General features: G+C 44.0%; 1 protein-coding gene across 5 annotated transcripts in view; it reads left to right on the top strand.

The window, feature by feature from the left end:
* The window catches only part of PRICKLE2 (prickle planar cell polarity protein 2), a 365,346-nt gene that overhangs the window by 292,580 nt on the left and 63,449 nt on the right, over positions 1 to 9,317 (top strand). For all 5 annotated transcript variants that reach the window (XM_032290396.1, XM_032290397.1, XM_032290399.1 and 2 more), the window contains 3 exons: positions 2,569 to 2,682; positions 5,553 to 5,690; positions 8,281 to 8,484. In XM_032290396.1, the coding sequence (XP_032146287.1) occupies positions 2,569 to 2,682; positions 5,553 to 5,690; positions 8,281 to 8,484 (456 nt within the window). The remainder of the gene's footprint in view (positions 1 to 2,568; positions 2,683 to 5,552; positions 5,691 to 8,280; positions 8,485 to 9,317) is intronic.

The raw sequence follows: 9,317 nt of genomic DNA, 5'->3' as shown, positions 1-9,317 counted from the left end.
TAGCCAGGCATGTGGCATGTCCCAGTAGTTCTAGCTAGTCTGAGGTGGGAAGATCACTTAAGCTCAGGAGGTCAAGGCTACAGGGAGCCATGATCACTCCACTGCACTCCAGCCTGAGTGGCAGAGCAAGACCTTGTCCAAGAAGCATCTGGATTGTTCCATATACAGTAGGCCAGGCTTGATAGTGTAACCATTGTCACGTATTCATGTTATTTATTGTCGTTGAGAGCTGCTTGCTTTGCCTACACTCTCATTTAATCATCACACTCTTATGATGAGTATTTTGAACAGCCACGTAACTTGCTTAGGAACCCAGAGATAGGAAACAACAGAGCCTTGACTCAGGGTTCAGATCCACCAGCCATGCTGTAGAGGGTGCAAGGAAAATTCCAACTTGGGCCAGCCTTAGCATCAGAAAGGGCTTGGTTCAAAGTACCGATTCAAAAGGGCTCTCAGGCCTGACTGCTCTAGGCAATGGACAGGGAGTGTGTGAGTAATTAGAGGTGATTAACAGGAGGGTCAGTGGAACTGCAACTAGACTCTGCATTTTCAAGCATCCACAGTATTTTATCTCATATTAGCAGTTCTCCCTAATGTTCTATAACGACAATGGGAACTGTGAAAATGACAAAGTAATGTTGGAACCAGGCCTTTCTATAAGCAATCTTCTGACTTAGGAATCAAGGCCCATTCCCCAAGACACGAGACTAGGCCTGCTTTTTTATACCTGGCCTCTGTCCGATGAGGCGTATGGCACAGGGACTCTTCTGAGGATGGATTGCTATGCCAGTCTCTGATGGGCAAATTGCCAGCTTCTAATTCCAAACTAACTAGTGATCTGGGCTTTTGCTGCTTCTCAGAGTACTGGTGAGGTGCCTTTGAAACCCAGAGCCATTCATTCCTGTCCCTGCACATAGCTCTCTGCCAGCTGCCTATAGGCCCCTGCCTTTGGGAATCTAGCTAGTCTGGGACAAGAATTCTTTTTATAGCTGCCTCTGGGATTTGATTAAAAGGATGATAGGCTCATGATGGTGAATGGTTACCATCATTAGTTATTAAAATAAAGATAGCTTTCACATTTTTTAAGGCCTTGTCATTACAAAGCCTTTTTACCCCTTCTTCTACCATTTATGACTTAGTTTCTGGAGATTAAAGTAGCGCTTTCGCAACTCTTCACCCCAGCATCCCCAGAACATGTGTTCATACCCACAGATCCTTAAATGCAAAGGAATTAGACCAAGTTTGTAGAATGTAACAAATGTGATGAATTTGTTTTTCTTTTATTTGGTTGGTGGGTTTTTTTGTTTGTTTTTGTTTTTGTTTTTTTGGTGAGACAGAGTTTAACTCTGTAGCCCAGGCTGGAGTGCAGTGGTGCGATTTCAGCTCACTGCAACCTCTGCCTCCCAGGTTCAAGCAGTTCTTCTGCTGTAGCCTTCAGAGTAGGTAGGTTTACAGGCATGCACCACCAGGCTGGGCTAATTTTTGTATTTTTAGTAGAGACAGGGTTTCACCTTGTTGGCCAGGCTGGTCCCAAACTCCTGCCCTCAGGTGAACCACCTGCCTCAGCCTCCCAAGGTGCTGGGATTACAGGCGTGAGCCACCATGCCTGGCCAAATATGATGAATTCGGAGCCCCCAGTCTTCCATCTTCCCCATTTGTTGAAAGAATGCCTTGTTTCACAAAAGGTGATCATGTTGCTAAATAAGAGATATTTGAGAATATTTTCCATGATGTCATCTGGGCTTGTGGGATTTTTTGTGTGTGTGTGCCGCTCCCATATGACATACCTCCTGTATTAGCCAGGTTTTTTTTCCTAGTTTTGCATGTGGCTGAATGGTAGAATGTCGGCTTTCTTTTCTCAGGCAAAATTAGCTGCTTGGTGCTTTCCCCAGTTGTTGTTAGGGTTCAATGAGCCTCATAAAGTACAAGAATATGTCCTAACAGTCATAAATAGGAATGTTCTAGGGTGTGCAAAAATCCTCATGTTAATGACAATTTTTAATTACACGCTCTGCATCCCAGATTTAGTGAGTCTATTTCTGATGGATGTCAGCTGCTGCCTGCCTTACAAAAGGCTTGAAACCTGGAGGGCTTTAAATGTAGGTGGAGGCTGAGGTACCTAGGGGTTTGCCGAGTGCCAAAGACTGGCTTTGACTCCATTGCCGAGGCAGGTGCTGACATATCCCTTTGGCTAGGGAGGTTCGTCACATGCTGGAGACTAACAGAGAAAATGGTAAAGCCAGCTCTCAGGGGAGTCTGCCGAGAAAGCCCTACCCTCTGGTTCACCAGCATGTTTGCTGAATTCTCTGCTTCTAGGAAAATTGACTGGCTTTGTTTTTCCCTCACAGAGAGAGGGAAAATTCCCAGATATGGATGATTTGCCTGACTCTTGCTTACGGATGAATTTCTCTGCTTACCATAGGAAACTCATCTGCTGTTGACTTTCGTAAAGGGTCAGGACTTCAGAAGTCAGTTGCATCCTGCTGGGGGCATCATCTTCCCAGTAAATGGGAATAGGCACGCAATTTGAGTAACGGGCAAGTTATCTGTATGCATTCTGTCCTTCAGGTTCACCAGTACTATAGCTGTCTCCCAGAAGAGAAAGTCCCTTATGTCAACAGTCCTGGAGAGAAACTGCGAATCAAGCAGCTACTACACCAGCTGCCACCACATGACAATGAGGTAAGGGGCTAGAGGGGGCTTATGCAGAATTTTCTTAGAATTTTCTCTGAATTATTACCTTTTTTATAATCTGTGATCAATGAGGTAGCCAAAGAAGAACTCTGGCAACTTATTTTAGGTTTTAGCTTCCTTAATTAGAGCCAAAATAAACTGGCCAACTATTTACTTCTAGTGAGTATTATTTAAAAAGCAGAATTTCATTATGAATGGGATTGGCCTCTGTGCCTGGCACTACTAGCAATTCGGGGGTAACCAGGGAGCACTAAAATTTGAAAGCTGTGATTCCAAGTTTTCTTGCTTGAAGAAGAAGATGCCGCATGGGTTGTCTGTGTATGTTGGGGAGATGATTGAGATGCTCCAGACCACTTCAAGCCCTGCAAAAACTCTGTGACTCTCTTGAATTTTCAGCATCATTTCATATTAAATGAGTGTGCATGTTTTCTATACCACACTGCAGGAGAAGTTGCGTGTCCCGATTTGTAGCTCTAAACATCTGTGGTTTTGTCTTGGTGAAGTCTGACTTGCCAAGATCATTCTTTGTACTCTTGAAAGTGTAGACCAGCAGACGGTCCTTTTTACTGAACCCAGAAACATGGCACTGTAAGTGGGCATTTCTTATGCTTGAACTCTGATTGATCATAAAGAGAAATTTGTAAACATGATTTTAAAAGATCATCATGCTGGAAGGAACTCAGTTTATAAGCTAGAAATTCATTTTCAAGTATTTGGTTTTTAAAGCTAGTAATCCTACAGAACTGAACTGTCTACTTGAGTCTGACTGCATTTAAAATAAAAATATAATTTTAAATCGATAGGAGAAATGGCCCCTTTAGAGAGCTGGACACCAGCTTTCTACCAACTCTCCCACCCACAAGCTGGATCCTAGCAGCTCCATCCCAGGGGAAATGAGTGAGTGCTTTTCAGTCTTATCTTCCCACATTAGAAGAAAAGAGGATAATTTGAGAGTTTCAGAAATACATTTGAGTAAGCAGGACAAAAACTTTAAAACTGAAGTAATTCCCTAGAAAGAGAGCTATGATTCTCTTCCCTGCTGCTTTTTTCAGACTTCATAAAACAAATATAAACAATGTGTTTTCCTTTAAAGCTGAAAGCAAGCATTGTAACCTGATGCCCAGTTAACTAATTTGGAAGTGAAAATGCGGGTTTTTACAAGCAGGAAGGGTGTGCCTTCCTTTGAAAACATGTCCCTAAAATGTCAGTGGTGTAACCGTATATTCTGGGCTGTTCAGGTCACTGCAGTTTTCTCTGGGACATTTACATGAAGCCTTCTTTTTTTTTTTTCTTTTACTCTTTTTATTTAATAGAGGGAAGTGATTGCCTCTTCTCTGATTTTAGTGGTTTGTTGTGTTTATGATTAACTGTGCTTTTATGAAAAGACACACCATTCAAATTAAAACGTCCTGTTGGTAGGATCTAAGTATGTGTGACCCAATGGGCAGATTTAGCCTATTTGAAATGGCCGTTTTGAGGACAAAGGGTGATTGTGATTCTAAAGTCAATATTTGACCTTTTTTTTTTTTCACAGATAAGACAATTTTGATATACACAACTGTACTGCTTTTCAAATTAGGATGTGACAGTCCTAGTTCAAAGGTTTCCCTCCAACCATCTGTATGACAAATCATCCGAGCAATTCAGTTAACCTTTCTGATGTCCAGATTACTCCAAAGTATGACAGGAGATGGGATTGGGACCGTGTTCCCCAAAGTGTGTTATATGCTGTTATGTACACGTGGCAGCAAATAAAGTGAAACCACATATTGAGAGAGTTATTGTCTTCTAAATTGTATTTCATTCCGTGTGATAGAGTGGTTGAATCATCAAGGAGGAAATTTCAATTTAGTGCTAGCAGGAGTCTCATATCTCTCTAACTCAAACTGGCCTCCACTTTTAAACAGGAGCATCAGGGATCTCTTTTAGGATTTCCTGCAAGCAAAATGGCCAGCTAGAATCTAACAACATGGTTCTGTTCCCATTTTATTTAGGTGTCTTCTGTTTTTTTACAGGTGATATTAGTTTTCCATTTACAGTCATAATTTGCTTTCTTTTGAAGTAGATGCATCTAAGTTTCAAAAAAACTGAGTCAGTATTAAAAACAGCATTAAATAAATAACAGTACAAGAATATGGCACAATTCCCAAAGTGTGCATAAATAAGGGGAGATACTGGATTCAAATATCTTTAATGTTCCTCCCTTAATTCTGTTTCTGTATTTAACAAGAAGGAAAATGTCTCTTGCAAGTTAACTCAACTGAAGCCTAGCAGGCAGGCTGTTCCCTCCTCCACACAGATAAACATGTAGAGACTTCTGTGTAGCTCCAAAGATGCCTGGACCAACTCCTCATGCTCACACCATTGTTTCCCTATTTTTCCAAAATTAAACGGGAGAATGGAAGCTGTGAGACATGAAAACGTCAACACCAGTTTTGGCTCACCTACTTAGAGTCATTCTTGATGTCAGGGATCACTTGTATGGGCACATGGAGATGAAAGTATCATACCTACGATTTAGAAGAACTTCTCAGCTCTTTCCTGGCAGCTGAGCCACCCCAGGTGATTTGATGTTAGTATGGTGAGCAGAGTGAGGCAGTCAGGGTAAGGAACAGTCACAGAGCCTTTAGCCTGCCCAAGGCTTGGGTTCCAGAATTCAGAGCCTTTGGTAAGCTCTTTTGGCTGTCAGCAATCTTAGTAGAGACTCATCTTAAGTCTCTCCAAGGCTGTTGCGGTTAAAGTTCAGGTGAGGGCTATAAAACCAAATGAGAGCACATTTAACAAGAAAACTCAGACATGGGCTTCAGGAATCTTAAGGAGCAAGGGTGACTTCTTCCATGCTGTCTGTGTATATTCAGGTTCGATATTGCAACTCCCTGGATGAGGAAGAGAAGAGGGAGCTGAAGCTTTTCAGCAGCCAGAGGAAGCGTGAAAACTTGGGCCGCGGGAATGTCAGGCCTTTCCCAGTCACCATGACAGGAGCTATTTGTGAACAGGTGAGCGTGGATTCAGGGGAGTGAAGAGGCATTGTTCTGGCAACCTTTTACTCATTCATTCATCCAACAATTGTTTTATTGAGTCCCTGCTATGTGCCTGAGATACAGCAGTGAACAAAACATGGGAAAGCTTTATCTTACCCTTCTAAGGAGTCGGAGTCTAGGGGAGGAAGTCAGACAATAAATTGTAATCAACAAAATAGAAAAAAAAAAACAGCAATGAAGGGGACTTGGATGTACTGGATGTGTGGGGAGGCTGCAGTTTTAAGGAAGGTTGGTAGGGAAGACCCCACTTAGAACATCTGAGCAAAGATGTGCACCAGATGTGCAAGAGGGAGTGAGTCATGCAGACTTTAGGGCAGAGGGAATGTAAGGCAGAAGGAATGGCCAGCTCAGAGGCCCTGAGACAGGAGGGTGTCTGCTATGTTCAAGGAACAGTGAGTTGGCCAATGGGCTGAGACAGAGGGAGTGAAGGGAGGGAATCCAGCAGATAAAGTCAGAGTTCTGGGTAAGCCATTGGAAGGATTGAGCAGAGCAGCAACATGATGGATGTATATTTTAAAAGTAGACCTTAAGAAAACGGAGTTGACCCAGGCCAGGGTCAGCCTGCCTCCCAGGATCATCCCAGAACCAGAACCATTTAAAGGGGAGGTAAATGATCTTCTCCCGGGATTTGAGGGTTCCTTATTGAAGTGCATAAAGCCACTCCCAGTCGTATGGATGGACAGGAGCTGTTTGTGAACAGGTGAGAGTGGGTTTAGGGGAGTGAAAAGGCATTCTCCCTGGGACCTCACTGAGCTCAGGATTCTGGATTTCCTTGTCTCCTCTGCTCCTGCTGAGTGCTCAGGCTGTGGTGAAGAGGAGTTTTAGAGACTGCAGGGTGGGAATATACCTTTCCCCGCCTCTCAGCTGCCACAGGCTTTCCAGTGCTGATTGTCATTCCTGGCACTTCTCTAAGTCCTACAGCTTTTTGAACATTCCTATCTAACTCCTTAAGCTCTGCGTAGACCCCTTGAGTACTGAAGATATGTTAACTGGATCAACAAAGAGGAGTTGAGATGCTGCCCAAGGGAAGCAGATGTCATTTGAGGCCCTTTTTTGAGATTTCAGAAGGGCAGAGTGAGAAGGTTCAGTTATATAAGATGTGGGAGCGACTTGACTGGAGATTCAGCCGTGGGATCTTCATTCCTGAAAGCATATCTGGAGCCTACCTTTAAGGTGCAGGTGGTCAATGGTGTGGTGTGAGATTCACTGTGATCAGTCCAGGCAAGCTGGAATCCTTGCCACTCTCAGATCAGTCTCCTGGAACTAGGCAAGCTAAGTTCACTTAAGGGAGAAGAAAGGTTGGGCATTTTGTGGGCAGGTCCCAAGAATTGTGTAGAATAGCACCAAGAGTGTGGAGGCAGAAAGAGCTTTCGTAAGTGTGAGTCATGTTTCTTCCAGATGACCTTGACCATGATACTTTTCCTTGGTTTTGTCATCTATAGAATGGATGAATGATGACTTATGTGAGGGTTAAATAGGATTACATATGCATGCTTTAGCTCTGCTAACATTATCACAGAAGGTAAGGATAACATGATGCCTTTCTTTTGTCCAGTCACACACATGGATGAGCTCCCAGAGACTATTTATGAGGTCTTCACTTAATTTTCTAAGATGTATTTCAACCCATAGCATGGGAAAGATTTGGAGGGAGCTTCTCTGCTTTTTAGACGTTGTCCCCTGCGCTCAGCCACTCTTATGGACCCTCGTACTAGCCTCACCCTGTGAACTTCATGGCCTATGCCGTGGTCAGCAACAGCATCTCCCTAGACCCACTTTCCACATTTTATTCTTTCCTCAGAGGCCCTCAAACCATATTCTTTTTGTCCCAACCCCGCTGTAAGCGTAGGTGGCCAGTGAATCCGCCTTGTTTCATTCAAGATCAAGAGGGAACTTGAGAAAATAAGTGAGAAGGTAGGGAAGGGTTAGGAAGAAACCCTTTCCATAGTTTGGCCTTAGAAGTGGTGCTGTGTCAATCAAGACTATGTAAAAAGATATTAGAGGAAGCAGGTTAAAAGCGTGCCTGAAAGGCACACAGAGAAGGTAGTTAAAGGTGAGCATGCTATTATGTACCCACCCTGTCTCCCATCTAAAAGTGTAGGCCCCACCTCCTTCCAGCCCCGTGCTCCCACCCTCCCCGCTCCAACCTCCCCAGACACTTCTCCTGGTGTTAAACCTGGCTGTGTCTCCACATGGAGTTTCAAGTATCTAAAAGATAATGAGGCTTTCCTCTGTGCCGGTTTGCCTCCTGCCTGCAGAGCCCCTGTACATTATTGTGCTGAAAGAGCTTTTCTTTCTTCCTGTCTTTGTGATTCCTCATTCTCCCAGTGACTTTATCTCTATATTATTTGTAGGCCTTAGGAAAGGAGAGTTCAGGGAGGACAAGAAAAACCTGCCCTGCTGCCTATGTAAAGCAGGAAGCACAGTGACTACTTTGAACATAAACACTCAGTAGCCAGCTAATGGTGGTTGTCCTTGATCATTTAAGCACAGCACTGGAAGATGGGGGCTGGTGTGACTACTGATGTTTCCGTTTGCCTCGCAGTGTGGAGGCCAGATCAATGGTGGAGACATCGCTGTGTTTGCGTCACGGGCTGGCCACGGCGTTTGCTGGCACCCGCCGTGCTTCGTGTGCACTGTCTGCAATGAGCTCCTGGTGGATCTGATCTACTTTTACCAAGATGGGAAGATATACTGTGGCAGGCACCACGCTGAGTGCCTGAAGCCGCGCTGTGCAGCCTGCGATGAGGTTAGAGCAAACTCCAGCAGGTTTACCTGCCCATCAGCCCTTGGTTGCGCCATAGCCAACACATGGTCTTCTGGCTTTCTGCACTGAAGAAAGCCATAGGCAACTTCATTCTTTTGCATTAACCCTTTAGGGAGAGAAGCCCCACCCATTACTAGAATGTCTGGGGTTGTGGCCCACTTTACTGAGCATGGAGGGTCTCATAGCCTTCTACTGGGAAGGCAGTTTCTGTATCTGTGAAGATCCCCAAGTGACATATAACTGGCCCTAAGTAAGTTCAGTACTTTAAAAACAAAACAAAACAAAAATGCATTGTGCAGCTTTAGGTATCAACCCTAATTTCATGGAATAATCGGTGATGGAGTAACACTTATATCTTAAAATTGTTCTATTTTCCAAAATTCAGTGCTGCAAGTTTAGAAACGAGAAGAAAGTAGATAGCATTATTTGATTTGTCTACAGTTTATAGAAGTTGTGAGTGAAAATTCAGGAGGCAGATGGATACCTCACCTGGATGCCCCATGCTCTGACAAGTACCCTGTGTAAGAAATCGGGATAGAATGCAAGGCCCTGCCTGGCATTCTGTCCCTACTAGAAGCACACCCTATCGTGTAAGCTGACAGAATAGAAAGCCTGGTTTAGCTTTATAAGTTGGGAGCAGAAAGAAGAGTGTTCTAAATCTGACCACTTTTATGGGAATCATTTTGGTAAAAGTCCTAGACAGAGGTTTCCTCCTGTGCAAAGGAGCTTTTTGGGTCTATCTTTCCCTGTAAATAGCAGCGTGGGAGGTGAGTAACACTCCCCTGCTTCAGCCAGAGAACCTACTGTTACATGGG

The sequence above is a fragment of the Sapajus apella genome, unplaced genomic scaffold (assembly GCF_009761245.1).
Source record: "Sapajus apella isolate SASKATOON/1434 unplaced genomic scaffold, GSC_monkey_1.0 scaffold23, whole genome shotgun sequence".
Taxonomy (NCBI): Eukaryota; Metazoa; Chordata; class Mammalia; order Primates; family Cebidae; genus Sapajus; species Sapajus apella.
Note: the sequence above shows the minus strand (reverse complement) of the source record. Positions and strands in the feature narration are given on the sequence as shown.